At 37.7% G+C, this 26,955-nt stretch overlaps 1 protein-coding gene across 6 annotated transcripts; it reads right to left on the bottom strand.

Annotated features, from left to right (window-relative positions):
• Window positions 1–2,169: 2,169 nt before the first annotated feature.
• Window positions 2,170–26,955, bottom strand: kmt5b.L (lysine methyltransferase 5B L homeolog). 6 transcript variants are annotated; one of them, XM_018256874.2, is made up of 12 exons: window positions 26,802–26,955; window positions 26,397–26,462; window positions 17,681–17,922; window positions 16,430–16,574; window positions 13,945–14,010; window positions 13,282–13,447; window positions 11,906–12,015; window positions 11,018–11,184; window positions 7,882–7,901; window positions 7,663–7,799; window positions 5,727–5,920; window positions 2,170–4,825 (listed from the first exon to the last, which is right to left on the bottom strand). In XM_018256874.2, the coding sequence occupies exons 3-12, from the start codon at window positions 17,838–17,840 to the stop codon at window positions 3,357–3,359; spliced, it is 2,634 nt and encodes an 877-aa protein (XP_018112363.1). In that variant the 5' UTR covers window positions 17,841–17,922; window positions 26,397–26,462; window positions 26,802–26,955; the 3' UTR covers window positions 2,170–3,356.

The raw sequence follows: 26,955 nt of genomic DNA, 5'->3' as shown, positions 1-26,955 counted from the left end.
ATGAAAGATTTAACTGATTGTATTAAAAAGAAATACAGTAAATTAAAAGGTGCGATCTTTACACCACCAGCTCCAGATGTGTCAGTGTGTTTATTTACAGTGTTTGTTGTTGTCATGTTATTATCCATCATTCCTATCCCATGTCAGGTGCAATGTGAGGAAGCATCTCTGGGTTTTCTTTTTCCTTTTCCCAAATTGGTCGATAAAGAGGGTAAATGACCTTTGTATCGACTGATGGAATACAAGTACACGTAGTCACTTTAGAGCTAAAACAAAATACTAAAGAATAAATGGGAATTCCTCTTCAAAATAATCTTGACTTTAATAACCTAGCTGGAACTGGACGATATGTCTGTGTGTAACTGCAGGGTAGGTGGTGCAACATCAGGATACAATTGTATGGGGTCACCCCCTAACGCCACTGCCTAGTGGGTTCTTGAAGATCGTATGAGATTTTCCTTTATTTCATAATAATTTAAGTGGGCTTCTTTAGAATGGGGTTTAGTGTAAAGGGCTCTATGGACTCTATTAGCGATATTCCAGAAGTATCTTAGAGAACAACAGTTCAAGCAATTTGTGGAGATCTGTGTATGATCAGAAGACACTGAATATCCCTATATTATTTCTATGGGATCTACCGTACTCAGGCTCTTCTGTATGTGTAGGGAAGGCATGTACTGACCTTTGCAAAGACTGAACCTGCAGCCTTGTGTTTTTCTTAAGTTGCATGCATATCTTCACTCTTTGTCTCTTGGATGTCAGTGTGTCAGGCTGTCAGCATGAAAGGAGTTTGTCAGTTAAATTAATAGGTTGTTGAGGCTAGCATCTAGATCTATATTATAGCATCAGAAAGTTTCCAAGACAGACTAGAAAAGTTTTGCAGGCTTGCATAAAATGTTGTGTTCTCACAACATGCTTATATTCAAGATCTGAACGGAGAGCTACCAAGCTAGTGTGTCCTCTCACAACATAGCACCTTAGGACAATTTTCTTTTTAAAAAATTACAGTAACTTGTGTAAGGGTGCAGGTTTGTTATTGCGTACTAATATAATACATTTTTAACAGGAATTTTCCACTGCTTAAAGGAACAGTTCAGTGTAAAAATAAAAACCTGGGTAAATAGATAGACTGTGCAAAATAAAAAATGGTTCTAATAGAGTTAGTTAGCCAAAAATGTCATGTATAAAGACTGGAGTGAGTGGATGTCTAACATAATAGCCAGAACACAACATGGGACATCGGGACTGTTCAAGGAGAAGGAAAGCTATGGAGGCATTTTATTGCCAATAGATTAGCTGCAATAGTGCAAGCTAGAATGCTATATTTATTCTGTAGAATGTTTTACCATACCTGAGTAAAAAGCTCTAGATACTCTCTGTTTGTTTAGGATAGGAGCTGCAGTTTTAATGTGGTGTGACATCACTTCCTGCCTGAGTTTCTCCCTGCTCTGGGCTCAGATTACAGTAGAGAAGGGAGGGGGCGGGGGAAAAGGAGCAAACTGAGCATGCTCTTGCCCAGGGCAATGAGGTTTAAGCTGAAGGCAGGAAGTCTGATACAGAAGCCCATGAGTACACAATAGAAGGAAAGAAATGCTGTGTTTCTTTTGGCAGGGGACTCAGAGCAACATTACTTTGGGGGTTTACTGGTATATTTAGATTGACCTTTCTTATAAGGCTTACTTAGTTTTAACCTTTCCTTCTCCTTTCAGTGAGTTTGCAATTGATCCTTATCATGTAGGTCAGATTCAAAAGCAACAGTTATGACCCATGTGGACTCCCCTCAAATCACTGATCACTGATCAGCAGAAACAAAGAGAGCTGCAAAGTAGTATTCTGGTTATTATGTTAGTCATCCAGTCATTCCATCCTTTAAAAATTACATTTTTGGCTAGCTAACTATATTGAAAACATTTTTTTATTTTGCACAGTCTATCTATTTACCCAGTTGTTTTATACTGAACAATTCCAATTGAAAAGTTGCTTAGAATTAGCCATTTTAGAACATACTTAAAGTGAACCACCTCTTTAAACTGCTTGGAAAATATTTTCTGCAGAAAATATTTTTTACATACTTGGTGTTATGTTGATTAAAGGCTGGCAGGTTCCTGCAATATTTTTTTATACTGTGCAAATTAAAGTTATTTGAAAGAGAAACAGCATTTAAAAAAATAGGGTTTACAATATCCTATTTTATTGGCATGAGTACTTAACTTAAAAACCTTTTCTCATATATGGTAAATCATTTCTGAATGGCAAAAAAAAAAAAAAAAAGGATCCTCACAACACATATATTTACATTAGTATACATTAGTATATACAGTTTTAGAACTATACATGGGAGGAAAAACTGAAAACCTTTCAGTTTACTAATTTTGTCTAAACTGTTAGCAGTCCATTCAAGCTATTCAGTCAGTTGTAGTCTTGTCAAAGTGCAAAATTAAACACAAATTAACAAAAAATACAAATGATTTTTGACAGCTGCAATTGAATGGGTACATTTCTTCCTTGTCACATTTTTTTTTTTATTTCACAGCATTTTTTCCATGAAAAAATGTAAGCACCAATTCTTGCAAAGAACAATTTTTATCTAAAAATGTTTGAAAAGTGTTAAATACAAGTTTTTTTTTTTTTTTGCCTTATTGTTATATAACAAGCAATAAATACACCATATCCAACTTTTAATTCTGCATATAGCTTGTTCCTGGTCTATACATAGGACTAAATGGATCAGCAAACCAAGTAGTTTAAAATGTTTTTTTTCTTTAGAAGAAATCATAGTTTAATGCTAATGAAGAATTGGCAAAGGCCACGGACAGTACTATCATTTTAGCATTTACAGTGTAATTACAGGACCTCTTGAAAGAAATTATAATAGACAAGACAACTGGCAAATAAGTCTGAAAGCTGTAAAATGTGCTGCTGGTGATAACATACTAGAAAACTGTAATATGCCACTATTGTGATATTTTTGTATAAGTATAATAAACAGGAGTTCCTATGAAATTAACAAGAAAAAAAAAAAAAGGTATGATAGAGTAGCCACATTATTTCTTTTTTGATTTTATCGTCCTGCATGGAAAGTTTATGATTTATATACAAATGCCTCCTGTAATGTGCAACAGGACCCACTTTTTCCAACTCAAAATTGCACATAAGAAGACTGTTAAAAAGTACAATAAAAATCAAAAAATTTAAGTTGGTTTGCTGTACACTTTCTACAATTTCAGTTCATAGCGGACTAACAATACAGAAGTGCCATCTAAAATGTACATATAGTTCTTCAATTTAGGAATAATTCAATGGAATTATTTTTAAACGTATGAAAAGAAATGAGTGTTCCAGTCAATCTAAAATGATTATGCATTTAGTCTTAAAGATTGATCTTCTCTCCTTCTGGAAGATATATCAATGTCTATTGAGTCCTTTCCAACAATAAGTCTCAAACGTTTTGCTGGAGGGAGGGGGATAAAATCGTCTTCAAATTCATCATCAAACTCATCTTCCTCCTCTTCTTCTTCTTCTGTTGAGGATTCTCCAACACTTTCCTCCTCGTAGTGATCATAACCATCGACTTCCATTCTTGTTCCCAACAGGGATAAGGTGTCGCTACAATACATTCCATTCTCATTAGGAAATGCCATTCTATTCTCCTCATCTCGCTTTAACTGTATCTTCAACTTTGTTGAAGTGCTCCCTGATCCTGAGTTAAAACCATTGTTGAGCTTTGCAACATACAAACTGTTTTTGTCCTTTTCATGATCCTTGCTTAATTTAATGCTTATTTTTGATGAACCCATCCCTTCATTCTCCTTTTCATTAGTCTTGCTACTGTTACTGTCATGTCGCCTTCGAAGGGTTAGCTTTGGAATTCCAGTGCTATTTTCAAGAATCAATTGTGCATCATATCTTGTTATTCGTCTCCTTTTTTTATTTTTCACAGTCCGAATATTTTTTTTTGACTTAGTAATTTCAGAAGTCACTAAAGGGTATTCATCTGTGGAGCTTTTTATATTCTTATAATCAGGAGAAGTGTGAATAAGGGCATTTCCTTCACCTAAATCACAATGGGAATTTCCTAAGTCTGGTAATGAATTGTCTATGCTGGATGAATTATAAATAGACACGGAATCTTCAACTTTGGAAGCTTGCGTGATATATCTATTTTGTCGAGAATTTCTTCTAGATGTGTTAAAGTTATTCCTCTGAAATCTCATACTTTGTCTTGAGGTTTCTTGAAGCAGTTCATTTTTACGAGTTGACTGAAAAAGTGGATCACCTGTATCTAACTGTATAACAGTTCCATGGCTGCTTCTATAACCATCGACTGAATTTGGTTGAAGCTTAGCCTCTGACATATCCTTTGAATTAAATCTGGTTCTCAAAGAACTCCGAGTGATGTAAGTACATGGTGAGGTATCACCATGCGCATAAGCACCTTTAAATGAATTTAGTTTATATTCTCTTGCAGCATGTCTAGTTAAACAACCAGTAGTTTCCGTAACTTGAACTGCACCCTGACTTTCTCTATCTTTTTTGATTGCTAAGTTTTTATACAGCACAACTTTAGGTTCTTTAAGAACCAGGTTGGAAACGTCAAGCTTTTTAGAGGTTTTCTTCTGCTCTACTTTTTTGCGGTGACATCTTATCTTTAATTTTGAATGTAAAGGCTTTGCAGTCTTTCTTAGTCTCTTTGGTACCCTGGAATTATTAATGTGAGGAAGCTTGGATGAGGTAGAAGATGATGAAATGGGAATTCTTGACATTGACTGTCTCCTCAGTGTTCTGCTTTTACTTTTCTTTCTCAATCCATTCGATTTTCTATTTGCTGCAGAAAGACACAAAAAATCCTTATTTAAAGCAGAACACAAAACTATACTTGCATTTTTCCAGTTCCTAAATGATAATCAGCTTCTTAGTGACCAAGTGTGTAAGAATTTTCTAGCCAGTGATAAATTCAGCCTTCACAATACTATATGCAGAGAGTAACCTCTCTAAACTATAGTAAACTTAGTAATGAGTCCATGTACTGAAAAGGAGGAAGGCTTTCTTTCTTTGCTAAACACCAGAGTTGTGCTTTAATTAAAAAAAGGACATATATGATTTTATTATATGTAGACAAAAAACTTTCTATAGGCTAGAATGTACAATATTGAGCTAAAAGGGACTGCTTTAGCTGTACTGAATAAACTCCATAAGCACTGAAGTATAAATGATAAAATTATTTTGCATATATAGTGCAGAGTAACTATAACATAATAATGCTATTGGAAGTGCAGGCTCTTGCTTATTTTATAATACAAGAACCTTTCTTGTGAAAACATCATGTGTATGTAAATAAGGTTTTCCCTTTTTTTTCCTTCACTGCAGGTAGCACCCTTACACTCGCATCACAAACTCTCAGCACTTTAATTCAGCAACTGTATTTACTGAACCTTATCAAATATTTTTCTTTCTTTCTTATTTGCTTGTAAAGTTCTGAAGAACTTTGAAGCTATAAAAATAAAACATTTGTATAAATGTTGTATTTGTATAAAATCAGTAAATGTGCAAACAAAGTTATAAACTACTGCAGAAAGTAATACAAGGCAAGCAAATATTTTAACTTGCTACTAGCAGCAATTATATTTGTTAACTAGCAATACACGCTCAAAGAAGAGAGGTAGAAAGTAACATAGAGAGGATAAATCAGTCAGACAACACAATTAGTATCCTTCCCATAAACTTACCAGTGTTTTTTTCCTGAGATGTGTCTGCATCTGTATTAGAGCTGACTGACTGGCTGTCGGAGTTTTTGCCGTTGTCTCCAAGTTTTTTTAGACGATTTAAGCGTTTGTCTGTTTCCCGAAGTCCATATTTGCTGTTTATCACAGGACCTGGTTCATTAAGTCCAACACGTGATTTAAAAGCACCAGTTGCACGCCTAGCAAGAGAAATATTATTTTCATTTTATTATTTTATAATTTACTTTCAAAATTAAGAGAATTACACTGGCAAATCACTGAACATTACAGCTGAGTGAGCAAACTATTAAAAGGGAGCACAGATATTGTGCTCCCATGTTACTGCTGGTAATATGTGTATCACACAGATTAGTTTCACGTATCCTTTAATTACTTAAACCATTCACAAGCCACAGCAATCCATGACTCTCCCAATTACTACTTCAGTGGTTGAACATGCTCTTTGCTGTTGTCCACTGCCTGAACAATTATTTTGATATACATTTTATAGGAATGGCTAAACCACTGGGGGAGGTAAAATGTTAGGCACCCTTACAGTGAATATAACAATATGTATATTTAACATAAATACTTTTCAACTGTATAGCACTGCAGAATATTTTGGTGCTTTGTACATTTGTGTTTATACTGTAGTAATAAGACTGCAGGACACACAACGTCTTATTCATTTCATTCAGTTATTGTTTTTTTTCTTCAATAATTGATGGCATTTCAGTAACAATCTGATAATCAATTACCTGTTTCAACTATACAAAGAAACAAAGATTTAAGTTAAAATACTTCTGCAGAAATCCTTCTTAATATGAGGGAAAGCTGTCTGCTTTTTTATTTCATAAATTCAGGGATTTTAAGATTACTTTCTCAATCCTCCTGCTCATCCAGGTTACTGGAGATTTTTACAACTTTGAAAAATGTCTGTACTGCATGTCTTTATAAATTAACATCTCTTTAAAATTTGGAGATTTACAATGTCCACTGAATATTGGTTTGCATTGTTGCAATATGTCAAGCGATGAACTCTGCTACACTCTCAACCTTTCTTAAAGGAATTCTTCAATATAAAAATAAAAACTGGGTAAATAGATAGCCCGTGGTAAATAAAAAATGTTAGTTAGTCATAGTATAGTTAGCCAAAAATATAATGTATAAAGGCTGGAGTGACTGGATGTCTAACATAACAGCCAGAACATTACTTCCTCCTTTGCAGCTCTCTTGCTTTCCACTACCAGGCAGTAACCAATCAGAGACTTAAGGGGGTCTCATGGGTCATAACTATTGCTTTTGAATCTGATCTGCATGCTAAGTATCATTTGAACAGTTTTGTCTCATGTGGCCCCCTTTCAAGTCACTGACTAACTCATAGTTATAAAGCTGAAAAGCAGGAATTAGTGCTCTGGCTATTATGTAGATATCCAGTCACTCCAGCTTTTATAGATTACTTTTTTGGCTAACTAACTATATTAGAAACATTTTTTTATTTTGAAGAGCCTATCTACTTACGTAACTAGTTTTTATTTTTACACTGAACTGTTCCTTTAAAGAGAATGTCATCTACTCAGATCAGATTAACTGGGCTTGTTTTCATAAAAACGATTACACCTTCCTTGACTTTTAATATAGTGCACAAGGTTCGTTTAAAAATTAAGTATCAGACAACAAAAGGTACACAAATACATCTTTTATGATCATGCCTGGTCCCATTGTATTGCCAACCAGGCACAGAAAAAGCTCTGTGAAGGAGTACAGTTATGAAAAATGGTTTAATGCCACAAACATTTAATCAAGTCAGGCACCATTCCTACCTCATTTGTCTAACCACACAAGGTGATTTGACTGGTTATACAATTAAGTGGCCATAAGGCCCTATGTACCGGTCACCTCTTCCCATAGTAATCTATACTGACAAAGTATCAGAACAAACCTTTCACATGTGTAACATTCACAAAACTCATTGTTTTCTCCAAAAAAGCCATCCCCATAATAACAAGAGATTTCTTCCCCAGGTTCAATATCTCGGAGAGCTTTTACGCATGCTGTGTCACGGCCAGTGGATACAAACTGCAACAAAAAACCCAAGGTCAGTACAGTCCTATAAAATACAACATTTTAGCACTTAGGAAAATGAAGCTATTTTTCTTACCTTACAGTTAGGTCGGCAGTCTAAGGAAAAATAAATAAATAAAATTAATGTGCTGACTGCCATATATTTACAAGAAAAAGGTCTTATGTTAACTTTTTTTTAAAGTAAGCTTTGCACTGAAAATGACAAAACTGGAAAAGAAAAATAGAAAAATCCACATTAAAATAATTATCTTTAAAAGTGGAACAATCATAGTTATTAGAATACTAAAACATATTTATTAAACAAAAGGATTAGGCATCCACTACAGTTTGGGTGTATGTTCAAAGAACAGACAATCCCCTTTTTTTTAAAATAATACATCCCTTAATAAACAGCAGCATTATAAAATGGGTCTCAGATTTAGCTTCTTCAATGGTGCTGGAGGATTAGCACATAACTCAATATCCTTCTCAGGTCTAGTCTGAATGATCATCTATGAATGTCAATCATTAAACTAAGCTCATGAACCACACTGATGGTAACAGTAGCAGCCAAATAGAAACAAAAGTTTTGAAGCAACTGTTTACTGAGGGCTTTAGTTGGCCTTTACAATCATACATATTAAAATAGCTCACTTTTACGTGAAAGAGGATCTATAGTCAATAAAGTTGCTTCTCTATTGGTTGCCTCTCTTAGAAGATCTGTCAGTGGAGCATGTAACCTAATTTAACAAGTGGAAAAGAACAAGCAGCTCTAAAAAATGGCAGAAAATAAAGAAATTAAAATATATTATAGGGATGCACCAAACCCTGAGAGAGAGAAGAGAGAGAGAAAGAGAGAGACCATTTAACAGTGAATTAAAAGATTCATTTCAGTTCAGTTCACTCAAAAGAACAGTACGATCCCTCAATAGTTAATCTTGCTTGTCACACTCTGTGGCTAAAAAATGGGGAAAGCAGTTCAGTCTCTATTTAATGTCAGAACGAAGAGGTGAAATACAGATTGGAACAGCAGTAAGGAATAAGTGGAAGTAGCCTAACCAGGAAAGTAAATGTTTTGTTAACTGCTAAAAATTCACGCAATGTTAAGCAGATAAAAAGGAATAATTTGGCAATGGTCTGAATGTTTGGTGTAAATTAGAAATAACGAATATGAAATAAGAGTCAAAAGTGTGTGTGTGTGTGTGTTTCACCTTTGAGTGAACTTAACTTTTACTGTGTTATAGAATGCCCAATTCTGAGCAACTTTTCAATTGAAATTCATTATTTATTTTCTGTAGTTTTGTCATTATTTGACATTTTCTTCTCACTTGTTCCAGCTTTCAAATAGGGGTCACTGACCCCATCTAAAAACCAAATGCTCTATAAGGCTACAAATGTATTGTTATTGCTACTTTTTATTACTGATCTTTCTATTCAGGCCTCTCCTATTCATATCCCGGTCTCTCAATTATATCAGTGTATGGTTGCTATGGTCATTTGGACCCGAGCAACCAGATTGCTGAAATGACAAACTGGAAAGCTGCCAAATAATAAGCCAAATAACTCAAAAACCACAAATAATAAAAAATGAAAATCAATGGCAATGGTCTCAAAATATCACTCTCTACATCATACTAAAAGTTATCTCAGAAGTGAACAACCCCTTTAAAGGGGAATAAAAAAACACTACCCCTATAGTCCCCCCTGCATGCCCCTAAGCCTGTAATTACCCCTCATTGCAGAGTCAGCGCAGCAAAGCTCACGGGGGCCATCTTCAGCACTTTGGTAATCTTCGGTAAGTAATCGATGTATCGGCGCATGCGCAGTTGGGTCAGTCTTCCTCTTCGTGATAACTGCGCATGTGCCGAAAATTATTGAATCACCCGAAGATTACCAAAGTGCTGGAAGATGGCGCCTGTGAGCACCGCTGCGCTTACTCTACAATGAGGGGTAACTACAGGATTGGGTGCATTTACAGGTGTTAACACCTGTGCAGGGGGGGAACTATGGAGGGTAGGAGGTAAGGGTTTTTATTAGCAAGGGGGTTTAGTTCTCCTTTAAGCACTGTATGTTTAAAGGACCAGTAACATCAAAAATTTTTACACAAAAATTCGTTAGAATACAACGAAATAAAACACCAAGACAAATTAAAATTTCAAATAGAAAAGCCTTTATTAAGAAATAACTTACAGAAACTTCACTTCCTGTCCTCTACAGAAAAGGCGACACAGCGACCATCCATCCTGCTGGGCTCGATTTCTCCTTCCTGGATATTCACTGACAGCGTGTAGATCTCCTCTTCTTCATCCCTCTCCCAGGATCAGCAGTAGGCGATGTTCGGCGGGCTCCCCCTCCCTCAGTGTGGGGAAGAAGCTTTCAGCAACTTCTTATTCTAGTACCGTCACCAGCACTGCTGCCTTTCAATCATCAATCGCTTCAGTTCTTGTTTGGCAAGGGGAGATCAGATGCGCAGAAACACTTGGCTGCACAATCCCTCTCATATCTTCGCTTGTGTAACGTCCTGCCGTGGGTCCCGTGCGCCAACCCCCAGACAGTCACGCTCCCCGCACGTAATGCATTCGCGTTATAGCGCAAGTGACTGCGCACTCTGAAACATATTCATAGATCTCTGCAGCCTTTTCCGTCTCCCCTTCTGCTCCATAACTTTGTTTGGAAAGTTAGAATGCCCCTATAATTTGACTGATGCTGATCCTCTTGGCCAGTTGTCAATCACAGGGACCTATTCACCCCGCCCCCAGCAGAGCCGTCCCTCCCTCCCTCCGCTACCTACTAGGCTGCCTGCAGTGGGGCCCTAACAAAGGGGCCTGGGGATGGGGCAACCATGGGATGTTTCCTGCTATCTTACAGTGGGGACACGGAGGGAGAGCCCGCCGAACATCGCCTACTGCTGATCCTGGGAGAGGGATGAAGAAGAGGAGATCTACACGCTGTCAGTGAATATCCAGGAAGGAGAAATCGAGCCCAGCAGGATGGATGTCGCCGTGTCGCCTTTTCTGTAGAGGACAGGAAGTGGAGTTTCTGTAAGTTATTTCTTAATAAAGGCTTTTTTATTTGAAATTTTAATTTGTCTTGGTGTTTTATTTCGTTGTATTCTAACGAATTTTTGTGTAAAAATTTTTGATGTTACTGGTCCTTTAAGCAGCAGTATGCATAAAAAGGTGGTAGATACAGATGCATTACTGTTGGCAATAGACATTTAGGTGCAGGCTTACCATGGTTGATGAAGGCAGCGGGCCCTAGCCACAGCTGAGCACAGTTTTTCCTTGTGGAATACATGACACTAAAGTCATTTTCCCCATGCCGTAAAAGCATGTTTTCCTCTGCTTCAGATAATTCAGCAATGCAGCCCACAAGAAGCTCAATTTTATCATTCCGTTTCCTGCCATAAAAATGTTTTAAATCCCTTATAGAGAGTCACAGATTCTATATAATTGCATACAATTAACCATACTACGACATGACGTTTGAAAAACGTGTATTAGACAAGCATTCCATAGTACAGAAAAACTGAGGTATACTGTGGTCTTGCAAAAAGCAAATATAAAATGCCCCCAAATGCCAATTTTTTTTACGCCCATAGACTTCAATGCTTTTTGGCAAATTTTCGATGCTTCACGAATTATTGGTGAAGTGAAACCAGATTCACCCATTGGTGTGACAAGACAAATGGGACTGAAAATTTCACCCTTTGTACTGGGGATTTTTTTTTATTTTTTTTTAAACATGTACAGACATAAATCTAAGCACAATTCTGCTGAAAATGTTGATGACATTAGTGGCCTTTTACTTTATAAAGTAATTACTGTATTTAACTCATTTTTGGAATATTTAACATATTTATTTACAAAATACTGTACTACAAGATCTGTTCATGGAGACTGCAACCTTTCTGAATCACAAGAAATACATAGTTTAGCCCCTCTATAGAACAAAATAATTTATGCCTCTTGGTCGTCAATTAATTGTCACAACTGAATTTTGATCTGCATTTCAAAATAATTTGAATAATTTTGAATTGTTACAAATCTGATCTGCTTTTTGAATCTTTAGTGCAAACTAACTTCAATTGATTCCAGAATTCTAAAGATGGGCATACATACCAATCTTTTGTTGCAACTATTTTGGCTCCATTTCGCTCTGAGGAATATCTACAGCAAGGCAAGATTTCAAACCCACTACTAGTAGCAAACATTCTCAAGTAGATAAAAACCTAGAAGAAAAATAAGCAAAAACATATAAGAGGAAAGCATAAAGGCTGATTATAAACATTCAAAGAGATCTAGATGCCACATTTACAAAAAGCTGGGCTGTGCAGGAAAAATAGTTGTAATGAATTATGAAGGTATTCTTATCGTATGGGTTGGGAACCCAAAGATGGACCTCCACTTTAATGAAATGCTATGATCATCAGCTACCAGCCCCAAGGACACTAGTCAATGCTGGGTTCATATGACTAACATCCATTACAATAGTAAGGTCAGTGTGCTCCTAAAGCTGGGGGATGTGTGCTTCAAATCACTCATTGTAGTTTAGTACTTGTTGCTACCTGTACACTCTATGAAAGCAACCATCTTGGCATGGCACATATGGAAGCATTACAAAATAATGAATAATCAATGCAACCCTTATAAGATGTGTCAATGTATATCCCATTTGCCTAATCTGACTGGAAGAATTAATAAAATGAATTCTTTGGTATACCCCCCCAAATAAATCTTCAGACCAGCACTCCCTTTAAAAACTTGGTAATTTTATTATTACGTAGTATCTAATACCCGACGTTTCGGTCCACATTTGGACTTTTCACATTAAATAACAAAGTGCTTCAACATAGACCAATCAGTGCCCTCATTCAATTAACATCTCAGTGTGAATCATGTGTTACAATCAAGTGTCTCTCACATGTAGCGAATGTGTATATATATATGTATTAAAACAAACAATTACGTGTCCATCATGTATATATCAACAGTGCATCAATATACATCCATGTATTTCCATGAGAAATATAAATACGTGAATAAATATTTATTCACGTATTTTCTCATGGAAATACATGGAAATACATGGATTCACGTATTTATATTTCTCATGGAAATATATGGATGTATATTGATGCACTGTTGATATATACACGATGGACACGTAATTGTTTGTTTTAATACATATATATATATATACACATTCGCTACATGTGAGAGACACTTGATTGTAACACATGTTTCACACTGAGTTGTTAATTGAATGAGGGCACTGATTGGTCTATGTTGATGCAAGGCGACAGCATTCCAAGGAATTCGTGACAAGGATTTATGTCAAACAAAAGGTAGGTTTATTATTTACGACGTTTCAGTTCCATACTGGACAATATACACACACACTTTTTTTTTTACACATATAATGTATACACACATTACATTTTATGTAAAAAAAAAGTTGTAACTAAAATCTAAAAGTAGCGGAATAATTGACATACATGCGCCTTGAAATGCGTTTCCTGCATTTTGTTCTTGTGGAGGAAATAGTGCCGAGCCCAGTCGCCTGCTACTAAATTTTTGAAGGTTTTTTCAAGTTGTTCATTTTTCTTAAAGTTTTCAATCACCTCCTTTAGCTCTTCCTGACGTCCTTTTATAGGGCGAAATCTAAAATAACCAAACAATGTTTGTCAGTTGGTAACCAACCACTCCTATTCAACTCATTAGTGAAAACTGATTCTGATTATAGCAAATAATAGGTCTTTGATTTAGGGCAAATCACTGTTTAGGTGTACCATAAGCAAAATGTTCCCCTAATGAAAAATGCTGTGCATTAAATTCAATTTTTTCCTTCAAAACACCCGTTGTGGAAGTGCGCTTCGTCCATACCTCTTATAAAGACAGCTTTCAACATTAGAACACAAATGTCTTGCTTCTGCAATCTGAGGGACTAAAAGTAGTCATAAGAAAAGATAACCAACTTTGCATTTCACACAGCTGCTTCTAAAGGACAAGAAAGCCCTGAATCCCTGGGAGAGGTGTCAATTTGTTAGGCAACCCCATTAAACCCAACTGCTGAGCTTTTCCCCTAGACCAGTGCTCCTGTTAAGAAAAACAACACTGGCACAGGATACAAAATAAATAAGCACCACCATTTTACTTACCTTTCCCAGGTGTCCCTCGAGCAGATTTTACTGCGCATGAGAGGGTCCGAATCTGAAAAGGGACACCTGGGAAAATTAAAATACATTGTTGGCGCAGCAGTGAGTTAACTTTTCCTCAGGAGATGTGAACATGTCTATGCTTTTATGAAAATGTGTAGTAAACCAGCTGGAAGCCTGCCCCGACATCGAAACTTATATGGCTCAATGAGAACAGTATGCAAAGAAGGGCTCCCTTTCATTTCTCATACCACAATACAAAAAAAAGGAGGAAAGGCACAACAGATGAATCCATTCTTAGTTAGGGTAATGGCAAATAAGATGTTTTGTCGCCCATGCTTAATCTGCTCCAGCGCAGGAGACAAAATGTCCATTCCTAGCAAAATGAATGCAAATTTCCTGTGGTAAAATATATGCACTTAAGTCTCCGCACAAGGTAACATTTCAACTATTCAATGCATATGTTTTACCATATGAATGCAATGATTTCAAGTTTCCCTTAAAATTAATGCAAAACTAATAACTTTTCTATAGTATAATCATCAATCAATTGTTTAATTGTACTTTCAGTGCAGGTCAATTGAGTATATGACAATACTTATAACTGTGCCTGTTACAGTTTAGTGAGTGTATGAAAAGATTACCATGTATCAGCCTTGCAAATTTGTAGAAAGTTTGTTCAAAATACAACACACCAATTTTCTGGCATGTCTAAGTTAGGGATGCACCGAATCCACTTTTTTGGATTCGGCCGAACCCCCGAATCCTTCACGAAGGATTCGGCTGAATACCGAACCAAATCCAAACCCTAATTTGCATATGCAAATTAGGGGTGAGAAGGGGAAAACATTTTTTACTTCCTTGTTTTCTGACAAAAAGTCACGCAATTTCCTTCCCTGCCCCTAATTTGCATATGCAAATTAGGATTCGGATTTCGTTCGGCCGGGCAGAAGGATTCGGCCGAATCCGAATCCTGCTGAAAAAGGCCGAATCCCGAACCGAATCCTGGATTCGGTGCATCCCTAGTCTAAGGGTCAGATTCATTAAGCGTCGAATTTCGAAGTTAAAAATACTTCGAAATTCGACCCTCGAATTGAAATCCTTCGACTTCGAATATCGAAGTCGAAGGATTTAGCACTAATCCTGCGAGCGATCGATCGAAGGATTTTTCGTTCGATCGAACGATTAAATCCTTCGAATCGAACGATTCGAACGATTTTAATCCAACGATCGAAGGAAAATCCTTCGATCAAAAAAAGTTTAGCAAACCTATGGGGACCTTCCCCATAGGCTAACATTGACTTCGGTAGGTTTTATCTGCCGAAGTAGGGGGTCGAAGTTTTTTTTAAAGGGAAAGTACTTCGACTATCGAATGGTCGAATAGTCGAACGATTTTTACTTCGATTCATTAGATTTCGTTCGAATTCGAACGAATTTAACCAATTCGATGGTCGAAGTACCCAAAAAATACTTCGAAATTCGAATTTTTTTCATTCGAATCCTTCACTCGAAGTTAGTGAATCTGCCCCTAAGCATTGAATGGAGAAGGTAGGGCTTCGAGTAGCTAAGACTAAACCACAATAATAGCCCTTTCCTTTCTGAACTAGTATTTTATTGCGCTCTCCACATTCAGTGATTGTTAGGGGAATGCCATACTCATGTATTGGTGGAACATCAGCCACGTTGGTCTGCATGAATGAATGTGACATTCTAAAACATTATGAGCGGAGGCTATGAACTTTAGGCTTCAATGCCCAGCCTGAATATTACTCTCATATTAAAACTAGAGTACCTGTTAAAATTATGATTTTATATGAATGGCACCTTAATTAATGCATCAATGCCAACATGTACTATTACTATTAAAGGAGAACTAAACCCTAAAAATTATTAGGGCTAAAAATGTTTTATATACTGCACTTATTGCACCAGCCTAAAGTTTCAGCTTTTCAATAGCAGCAATGATCCAGGACTTCAAGCTTGTCACAGGGGGTCACCATCTTGGAAAGTGTCTGCGACACTCACATGCTCAGTGGTCTCTTATCAGCTGTTGAGAAGCTAAGCTTAGGGGTTGTCACAAATTATCCAGCAGAAAATGAGGTTGGTCTGTAATATAAGCTGATGCTACAGGGCCGATTATTACATTCTGATGCTAATCGCACTGGTTTCTGTGCAGCCATGTAGTAATTATCCAAATTAATTACTAATCAGCCTTATACTGTGACATTTATATTCTATGTGTACTGTATATTTTGAGTCAGTCCCTAAGCTCAGTAACTGACAGCACCATGGAGCATGTGCAGTGAATCATTTCTAGCCTACTTCTTTAGTTTAACTTTCCTTGTCCTTTAAGGATTTTATCGCCCATTAAGTGGCCCACCAAGCTATATCACTTTGGCAGCTAGCAACTGTAGATATAAGATCTACAGACAAGTGTCTATGATAGCATGTAAACAATGCCCACGATCACAGAATTAAGAACAATTACCTGGTATTCATTTTGTGTGTCTGAAATCCTAAGTAGGGATCCAAGACCAGACTGGTAGCAAGGTCATCATTTTCACACAGCTCCTTGGCGGACATTCCAGATGAAGGTACATAGCGACTTTGTGTTTCAAAAGCTACATTACCAACTAATGTAAAAAAAAAAAAAAAGTTACTTTATAATGCTGTAAAGTATACAGAATAAAACAATGTATAGAAAAACATCTTGACTGACAAACGTATAAGTCAACGCTTGATTTTATATGGCATCTGTCTCTTTAAAGGAGAAGGAAAGCTACCGAAACAGTTTATTGCCAATAGATTAGCCACAATAGTGCAAGTTTAGTGCAATATTTATTCTGCAGAATGCTTTACTATACCTGAGTAAACAGCTCTAGAAGCTCTGTTTGTTTAGGATAGCAGCTGCCATATTAGCTTGATGTGACATCACTTCCTGCCTGAGTCTCTCCCTGCTCACTCATAGCTCTGAGCCCAGATTACAGCAGAGAGGGGGAAATGGGAGGAAGGAGAGGAGCAAACTGAGCATGCTCAAGCCCTAGCCCTGGAGGTTTACGCTGAAAACAGGAAGTCTGATACAGAAGTCCATGTGTAGAAGGAAAGATACTGGTGTATCTTTCCGATAAAGCTTACTTAGTTTTAACCTTTCCTTCTCCTTTAAAGGTCTGCTTCTTACTTCTAAAATGGTTTTTGGCTGAATAAGTGACAGGATTTTTGAGACTAAAGCATCTACAGAGTGGAGGCAATGTGCTATTATATGATCATAGAAGTCTCCATGACATATTACACTATAAAGAAATACGGATATTAATTTTATAATTTTATCTTTTTCAACTTGTCCTATATTAGACCTTTAAAGCCTAAAAATCCTAACCCAACCCAAAAACACGTTTGGTGATTCACAATAACATATCTGGAAGCAGTGAGGCTAAAGTCCGCAAAATATGCTTAACTGAATGAAGAGATGAGCATTCAGAGGACTGATAAATTGGTAGATACAAAATGTATACAAAAGATTACAAAAGAAACATGACAAAGCTGCTGCTGGAAATGTGGGTCAAATTAATGGGAAAATAGGTCAGACAGCTTTATATTTCCATGTTGCAGTCAACTTTGTATATGGTGCTTTGTATACCACTTGCATCTTAGAGGGAAAATAAAGCACATACCACGCTAGGTTCCAGTATAAATACCTGCATGTACATAAGTTATTCTACAGAATAAATAAATCACTTACACCTGGCTGATCTTCTGTCTGGAACATTTTTGCTATTTCTTAAATTCTCTCTTCCAGAGCTATGCAGTTTTGGCTGGTTCTGTCGATGCTCAGCAGACAATCGGTTTACATTTCTCCTTCCATTCACTACCATGTTCTTGGATTCGCCCAACCACTTCATTCCAACATACAATCTGACCTAGTTGCATTTAGTCACCCTCTGAATAGGACCTGAGAAACCAGTCAATAACTTTTGGTTTCACCTGCAGAAAAACAAAAATGTCAGAGATATAAAATGCTTAACTATTAACTAAAAACTAAAAGCATGATGACAATAAAAACTATATATTAGCACAATTATTTTATGTTGTCATTCAATGGAATATGAAGGGCTACGGGTATACAGTATATAGTGTTTAGATTTTCTTTTTAAGGATATTCATACCCATCATTGGAATGCACTTTGGTGGTGGGAGCCTTGGTAAAAACATGACACAAGGGTTGACATTCTGCAGCCAGTACCTTCCCCTCAGCTACAGTGCATGTATTCTAAATAACTGCACAGAAATACTGGTAGATCATGCTAACTGCCTTTTCTGTAAGACCAGTAAACCCCCGATTCTCTAAAGAATCGTTAATGAAAGAATGGTAACAACAGTGAGGCAGCAAAATGCGATGGGTGCTGATTCACTCGGCATCCCCAGGCAGCAACTGGCGACGCTAATTTGTGGGGATGTAGAGTGAATCTGTGCCTATTGCTTGTTATTACCTATCTGCTATTAGAATTCTTAAATTTTGAGTTTATTGGTAGTAAAGTGTTACTGAAAAATTTCTTTATAAACAACATTTTTTGTGAAAATGTTCTCCTGTCCTTGAATGAGTTCTCCCTGGTGAGCTGTACTTAAAATCTTGACTTTAACATCAGATGAACGCTGCACTCTTGAAAATGCAACATAAAGTTGACCATGACCAAACACAGGCTCAGATAGGTAAATGCCGACTTTATCCAATGTTTGTCCTTGTGATTTGTTGATTGTCATGGCAAATGCAGCCTTAATGGGGAATTGTCGTCGTTTAAGTTTAAAAGGTAATTCCTGGTCAGAACTGGTAAGGTCAATTCTGGGAATCAAAACAGTATCACCGCTATGGGATCCTGTAAGCACTTCTGCCTTGATAACATTTTGTCTCATGCTCTTCACAACCAACCGTGTACCGTTACATAAACCTTGCTTAGTGTTAGGGTAGGGGCACACGGCGCGATTTCGCCGCGATTCTGCGCTGGGCGAGTTGTCGCTGCGTTTTTTAAGCCGAAATAGCTTTGCTAACTTTGGCGCTGGCGTCAATGCAAATCGCGGCGAAATCGCTGCGCTAATTCACACGCGGCGATTCTTTTTCTACTGTCGCCCGGAAACGCTCAGCGAGGCAACTTCGGACGACAATAGAAAACGAATCGCCGCGTGTGAATTAGCGCAGCGATTTCGCCGCGATTTGCATTGACGCCAGCGCCAAAGTTAGCAAAGCTATTTCGGCTTAAAAAACGCAGCGACAACTCGCTTAGCGCAGAATCGCGGCGAAATCGCGCCGTGTGCCCCTACCCTTAAGGTTTCTTAACAGCATGACTATTGTTCCTACTTTGAGTATAAGATTGTGTTGTGGTAATCCAGCATTGTTGATAGTGTTTAAATATTCTAATGGGAAGTTAAGTTTCTCACTTTCGTCTTCAGAATCAATACAGTCAGTACTCAGAAAGACACAGCTTTGTCCAGGAAGTAATGCAATCACTTGGTTGTTTATCATGTCAACATCAATATTTTTTGGAGATAATATAGCCCGTTTTGCTAAAAATGGCCACCCACGCAGGTACGCAACCGGTTCCCCTCCTAGAGTGACGCTAGCGCCGCCATTAGACAAACTTGCAAAGGAGTAGCAAGATGGCCGACGCTTATACAGACTTTAGTGGGCGGATGACAAACTCGCAGAGGAGTAGCAAGATGGCCGACGCTTATACAGACTTTAGTGGGCGGATTTGGCAGTGGGCGGATGACAAAGTCGCAGAGGAGTAGCAAGATGGCCGACGCTTATACAGACTTTCGTGCAGGTACGCAACCGGTTCCCCTAGTGTGACGGTGAGCGCATCTGCCTCCCTAGATCCTAACCTTCCAGCGGTCGCCGCCTGAGTGAGCAGGAAAGAAGAGGCGGCGGGAGGCAGAAGGAGACGGTGAGCGCATCTGCCTCCCTAGATCCTAACCTTCCAGCGCATCTGCCTCCCCGATCCTAACCTGTTCTGATCCTAACCTTCCAGCACATCTGCTAATCGAAGGCCGCATCTATGTCTTTCGGCTGAAGTTGCGCGCGCATCTCATAGATCCTAACCGAAGTTGCGTGCGCATCTGCCTCCCCTCCACTCGGGACATAGATAGGCCTTCGGTTAGTATATAGGATAGTCAAACAGATATATCTATAAACCTTTTTTACTGTGTATGAGGCACTGTGAGATGATTAAGCAGATAAAAAGTAGAAGTATGTATCCTTTTATATAGTTCAACGAATAAGGATTGTGCCAAAAAAAAAAAAAAAAGCTTTCTGACTTTTGTTGTAATAGTAAATGTTTATGGTTTTTGTTATTTCTTGTACCAAACATGGTAAATGCTGAACTGAACGTAAAGGCACATTCGACTCCCAGTTCATAAGAACACAATCAAAACAAATTACCAGTCCACTGTGGAGCCTCTGTATAAACAAACTTCACCTTTACCCCAGATGCAAAGCAGCTCATTATACATAGGTTTTCTCATTGGCCTCCCTTGGAATCCATTTCACATCTACACAGATCTGCTTGGTTGGGCCATAAGCCTAAATGCAAGAACCAAAGCTATGCCATATATAGTGTAATACTTTGAAAAGAATGCTTTACTTTGGTTTGCTTAAAAAAAAAAGTAATGTTTTAATTATTGTCAACAGGAATCAAATTCCGGGTCATCATTTGACCATTTTAATTTAGTTTCCGGCACGCAGAAGTCCTATCGTGCTTCATGATAAGCAGTCTTGTCCCACAAGTAAGAGTAGCACCCTTGGCTCATACACATTTATTACATTACTGCTTAGAGATGCCTGCTGCTAACAATGAAAGGAATAGACAGTACAAGTAGCGTACACTGTGCTGGTATATTTCCACCAGTAAATCATAGCATGCATCCAATTTTACTGCCTGCCATTGGCTGGTAAGAGGCAATAACGATTTATTTTGAGGCAGGTAGAGTGAGCAGTGGCAGATGTTTCTCCAACAAATAGAAATATGTGTGCCATAAGCCTTAAAATATATAAATATATAAAACAGATTTAAATGCATTTATAATATATTGTATGTATGTAACTATGAACTTCACACAATTTCTGTATGGTTCTTCTGGGCGGACTACATCCACGAAGTTGTGGTCACTGTTTAGGCTACTTTTGGGGATTTGGGTCTTGCCCATGGGGTCCCTTCGCTCTGTCCCAGTTTAGATGCTTTTTCGAAAGGCAGCTTTTGTTTTGACAAAGCTGATTTGCTTATGCTCCAGTTGCTCCTACAAATTCTTGTTACTGCTATCCAGACCTAGACTCTTCCTCAGATGAATAGAATCAGGATGATTTCATCTAATCATGCCAAAATGCAAGACAAGATTGCTTGGCAAACAGAACAGGTATCCACTCCCCTTTTACAATCCACCAGATTTTGAACAGAGGTTGTTTCAGGTAAAAGGAAAGATCAAATATACCACAAAAAAGGCACGGACACAATTACAGTCTAGCCAATGTAGAGACTGATTTGAAATTCAATTCTTGGAACAACTTGAAAATAAACCACGCAATTTGCTGGTTACCCATAGGTAATGACTTAAATAATTGTTTTTACATGATCTGGTCACAGATGGACTCCACATTTATCACCTTTGTATTTTCTTTAGTCTTGATTGCTTCTCTTTGTTTTAATGACTGGTATATATTCGGTATCTCCTTTAGTAGCAGAACAGCAAGACCTTGGGATTTTACCACTCATATTGTGCTGGTCTCTGCTTTGTCCATGCATTAAAGGGTTGTTCACCATCCAACACTTTTTCTAATTACTTTCTATTTTCTATTTGTGACTGTTTTTTTAATATTGAAGTGTTAAGTGTCCGTTAAGTGTCCTTTTTTACCTTCTAAAGCAGCCGACCCTGTAAACTGTTCTAAATTGATACATTTAATTTATACATTTCTTATCTTTGGCCCTGCTGAGCAGAATCCCTGGGTTTCATTAAAGGCAGCTGTTAGAATTGATACAATAGTTACTAATACTCCAGAAATGCTGCTTAGAAATGTATCAACTAAATGTTGCAAAATTGTAACAGTTCCGAGTCTGCGCCTGAATTACTGAGCTGCCAGACTCAAACACCAGAGACAGGGACAATAAACTTTAAACGATAAAACATAAAAAATGGAAAGTAATTGAAAAAAAGTCTTTATTTCTGGGGAACAAACTGAAAAAAGTGTTTGGAAGGTGAACAACCCCTTTAAGCCTATCCAAGTCAGTTTATACTACCCTAGCTGCAAACAGGAGAACACCAGCATAGAGTGTGGTGTGCAACAGCAGAGAAGATCAGCGGTGTAAATCAACAGAAAAGAAGATGGAGTGCTACTTAGAGTATCTTTCGGAGCCTCAAATCTTTACTGTTAAAAGGTTGTGGTTGTCTTGGGCTGGTGCAGAAGCCCAACACCTAATATGTAGCATTTCTACCCGACTTCTACGTTGAGCTTCAGTTTTCCTTTAAAGGAGAACTGAACCCTAAAAATGAATGTGGCTAAAAATGTCATTTTTTTTTATATATACTGAACTTATTGCACCAGCCTAAAGTTTCAGCTTCTCAATAGCAGCAATGATCCAGGACTTCAAACTTATCACAGGGGGTCACCATCTTGGAAAGTGCCTGTGACACTTACATGCTCAGTGGGCTCTGATCAATCAGAAACTTAGGTTAGCCTGTGTAGCTGATGCTACAAAGCTGATTATTAAATTCTGATGCTAGCTGTACTGGTTTATGTGCTGCTATGTAGTAATTATCTGTATTAATTACTTATCAGCCTTATATTATGACATTTATATTCTATGTGTACTGTATTTTGTGAGTGGGTCCCTAAGCTCAGTAAGCGACAGCAGCACAGAGCATGTACAGTGAATCAGCAGAAAAGAAGATGTGGAGCTAATAGGGCATCTTTTGTGACAAAGATCTTTACTGCTAAAGGGCTGTGGTTGCCTTGGGCTGGTACAGAAACCCAAAACATAATGTACAACATTTCTAGGCTACTTCTTTAGTTAGGTTTTAGTTCTCCTTTAATAGCCTCATTACCCTTTAATGGTATGGTTGTGTGTTTAGTTAGTATTGCAAAAGGAGCATCTGGTGATTGTGACGGCAATTGCCGAACTGCACTTCTGAACACTTGTTTAATACTGACCAATGTCAGTGGACCACTGGGGCAGAGATTGGCAAAGATCTCTGTAAAACACTGTACTAATAATAATTGTATTTGGATGGCCCTGAATGTCTTGATTAGCTCGTTATGGCATGGGATGGGCAGCAGCAACGTTCTTAGTGGAGTATAACAATTTAACAACTGTAGATTTAGATTACACAAATAAAATAAAAACAGAAAGAAACTGCACAAAAGTAATTTTCTGTAGCAACTAAAAATATATATTTACCATATATGGCAAGAATACCAGAAATCAGTAACAATACAGTAATTAAAAGCCGTTTACCATTTTGATTAGAAAAAAGGATTTAAGACAAAAAACATTCATGGACACTATCATAACAAAATGGTTTTTTTTTAGAAAACAAATTTAGCAAGTGCCGGAAAGTTTTCGTAAAACTTAATACAGGGTTTGTTATGGATTGTCTTGCTAAGCTTTTTATCTCAATCACTTTGCTAATGTTAAATCCTCTAAGACCAGGAATAATTTAAAGCCCTATTATAGTGACAGCTAGAAGCTAAACCATAAAGCTAATTGCACACGTGATGTTTTTAGCACTGCTGGGCACTCAGGAGGCTGAGGCAGTATTGCTTGTTGGCAGGGTCAGACTGGGGGACCCAGGGCAGTTTTTTCCCGGTATCCCGCCGGGCCAGTCCGAAACTGCTTGTTGGCCAGTGTCAATAGGTATATAATAGTGATGTGCGGGTCAGGAATTCATAAAAACAACAGAAATAGCAACAAAATTGAAGTGGTAGATGTGTATTATGAACTCTTTGTTCATCAACAGGTGGACCTAAAAATCTATTGAAATGCTAAAAAAAAATGAATGATCCACCACCTGCATTTAAGGTGAGCATTTAAAAATACAGAGAAAACAGTACACAATAGTGTTACAAGATTTTTTTATACTGAGATACAGACTCACTTCAGTTATATTATTTGTGGTAAATATATTATTTAAGACAAATATATTTTAGAAATACACAGCTTAAATTATAGGGCCGTTAGTAACAATAATGGAAGTCATTTAAAACACTTCAAAATGGCCAGCATCCCTGCAGTAACATCGCAGCTTTATTTTCCAACCTGTCTCATGAGGAAGTTAAAGAGATATATCTAGCCAAGGCCAGCAAATGGGCAGCTGCCTCACTTTGCCTGCAGCCAATGAAATGGATTGTTACAGGCCATTTAAATTATCTGAACGGAAAGTAAACTATAGTCCTGGCTTACAGACTACTAGAAAAGAAAAAGTTGCTTATATCACGGCAGTGTTTCGAAATTTTGACCATCATAAAATCATTTTAAGAATTATTAACCTTATAAGTACCGGAATGAAGTCTAGGCTGTGCTTTCAATGATATGACAAGGAAGCTTTTCCATATTTGAACACTGACTAAGTAGAATACAATTACAGGTACAAAAATGCATTACTCAGCTGCCATCGCTTATGAACAGATGATTGTAGTCTACGTTTGTGTTATTATTCTTTAATATGGGCTCGGTTACATACTACAAACACAGGTATTTTCTAATAAACGCTATAATAATAAGTTACAGAGCATAACATGTTTCTCAAGTCAAAAGTGGCTCCATGAGTCTAAGGGGCAGATTCATCTAAGGTCGAAGTTCGAAGTTAAAAAAAAAACTTCGAACTTCGAATTCAAAAAGACCAACCGAATGGTGGTCGAAGTTTTTTGGGGTCGGAGTGGGCCTACTTCGAATTGTACGATTTGAAGTAGCGCTACTTTGATTCAAAGTTTTTTTTAACTTCGAGCTTCGATCTCCCAAACTCCCCCAATTGCCTCCATACAGGTTCTAGTAGGTCCCCCATAGGCTAAAACAGCACTTTGGCAGCTTTTAGGTGGCGAATGGTTGAAGTCGAAGTTTTAAAGAGACAGTACATGATGAATTTCGATATTCGAATTTCGACGTTTTTTTCAACTTCGAATCGAAGTTGGACTATTCGATGGTCAAAGTACCCAAAAATTACTTTGAAATTCAAAGTTTTTAACTTCAAACCTTCACTTCGACCTTTAATCAATCTGCCCCTAAAAGGATAAAGCCTGACTGATTAAGTGTCCCTGCGCGACACGAAACGCGTCAGGCTTTATCCTTTTAGAAGTAATGTAAAATAAAGAATTATACTTTTTTATATTCAATTTTCGGCTCTGATGTTCCGGATCGGTGCCTGCCAGTTACTAAATTGCCGTAAACTACTCCCCTATGCTGAAGGTCTGGGGCATGAGCACCCGGACCCAACGTGGAAAGCAGTAAGCTTATCCAAATGATTGGATGGATTTATGCTTTTCATGATTATTTGGTTTATTATATATGGTTATTTATCAAGGTCCGAATTTATCTCAATATTGGCTGCTACAAACTCCGATCTAAACCGTTCGGGTTTTTAACACTTATTTATTATATTTTCCCAAAAGTTACGTTTGGGGGAAAAGCTCAAGATTTTTTTGTGAATTTTCCCCGAATTTTCACCCAAAAGCTCCGAAAACATTGTGAAATTGCCCGAAACCCCCGACACAACCAAAAATCAATGACTGTTCCCATTGACTTTTATGCAGCCTCGACAGGTTTGAGATGCCGTGTTTTTATATTAGGGCTTTTTAGCCCTCGGGGTTTAAAAAATTAGTGGATTTTTTAAAAACACAAAACAAATCACGAATTTTTCGGATTCAGGGGGTTTTCAGGTATTCAAAGTTTAGTAAATGACCCCCTTAAAGTGCCAACATCATCGGTGAGACATAGGGCAGCACTAGTAACCAGGAAATAATAAAAACTCAGAACCACAGATTTCCACAATAATTTGGATCAAAGTGGTTTATTAAAGCCCTGCAGTGAATATGCTGCAGGCTGCAGCACAAAAACAAGATAAAGCCATAGGGTAAACACAAACACGAGTATCTTTATCCTTGATCTACAACTGGGCCTTTAAACTTGGGCTGCCTGATACCACTATATAAACAGGAAACCCGAATCGGAGTTTATCAGGCCTCGAATCTATTATCGAGATGGGGCGAGGCCATATGTTAAGATTTAGAAGCAGATGGAACACCCCCGTTTGCCAATTTGCCTCCATGAGTGATAAACCACTAACACGACAGTAATTACTCGACAAAGCGATTACTCGATCGCAATGAAATTTGGAAGCGCGTTTTTTCTTCAGATATTTATACGCGAGTGGGCGCATAGATACACAACAATGCGAACGAGAAATGATCTTAAAACAAGTACCTCGGGTTAAGGACGGTCGGTGCGAACCTTCTCACTTCATATACGTCCAGAAAGCGTCATAACACCCTAAAATTACACAAATAGTCATTTACATAGAACGGAGCGGGGGGAATAAGTCTTAACCCAACGCAAAAGAGATGGAAGTAGCGGGTTTATTGGTCAAAGCTGATATAAAGATAACAAAGGGCTGATAAAGAATTTAAGGGTATTTTTATATAAATATTTTTGTGCCGAAACATTAACATTCAAGATGGCGCCGAGGCCGCAGTACCGCTGCCATAGGAAATAGTTCCAAACTATTAGTGTCCTTCCGCCAAAAAAAAAAGATTCTAATCGAGGCGGATAACGGCAGAAACAAAAAGCATTGACAAAAGAGTGGGGCTAAAACGAATTCTAACTCCTTACCCTCCATCGCCGGTGGGTTCTTGTCTTTAATTAGTCGTCGTTATCTTAGGATCGTACTCCTCTTTGCTTTGAGTGCGACTGAAACACCGTGTCGGAGGCGGAGAAGGCGTAGGGATTTGTGATAGAGGCCCGGCCGGGAAGGAGAGTCAGGCTC

Source organism: Xenopus laevis, chromosome 4L (assembly GCF_017654675.1).
Source record: "Xenopus laevis strain J_2021 chromosome 4L, Xenopus_laevis_v10.1, whole genome shotgun sequence".
Taxonomy (NCBI): domain Eukaryota; kingdom Metazoa; phylum Chordata; class Amphibia; order Anura; family Pipidae; genus Xenopus; species Xenopus laevis.
Note: the sequence above shows the minus strand (reverse complement) of the source record. Positions and strands in the feature narration are given on the sequence as shown.

Excerpts from the sequence above, each read along its gene's own strand:
- kmt5b.L (XM_018256874.2), bottom strand. The coding sequence starts at position 17,840 with ATGAAGTGGTTGGGCGAATCCAAGAACATGGTAGTGAATGGAAGGAGA. Across the intron at positions 14,011-16,429 it reads ACACACAAAATGAATACCAG|GTGTCCCTTTTCAGATTCGG; the intron begins GTAATTGTTCTT and ends TAATTTTCCCAG. Across the intron at positions 13,448-13,944 it reads TCGAGGGACACCTGGGAAAG|ATTTCGCCCTATAAAAGGAC; the intron begins GTAAGTAAAATG and ends TGGTTATTTTAG.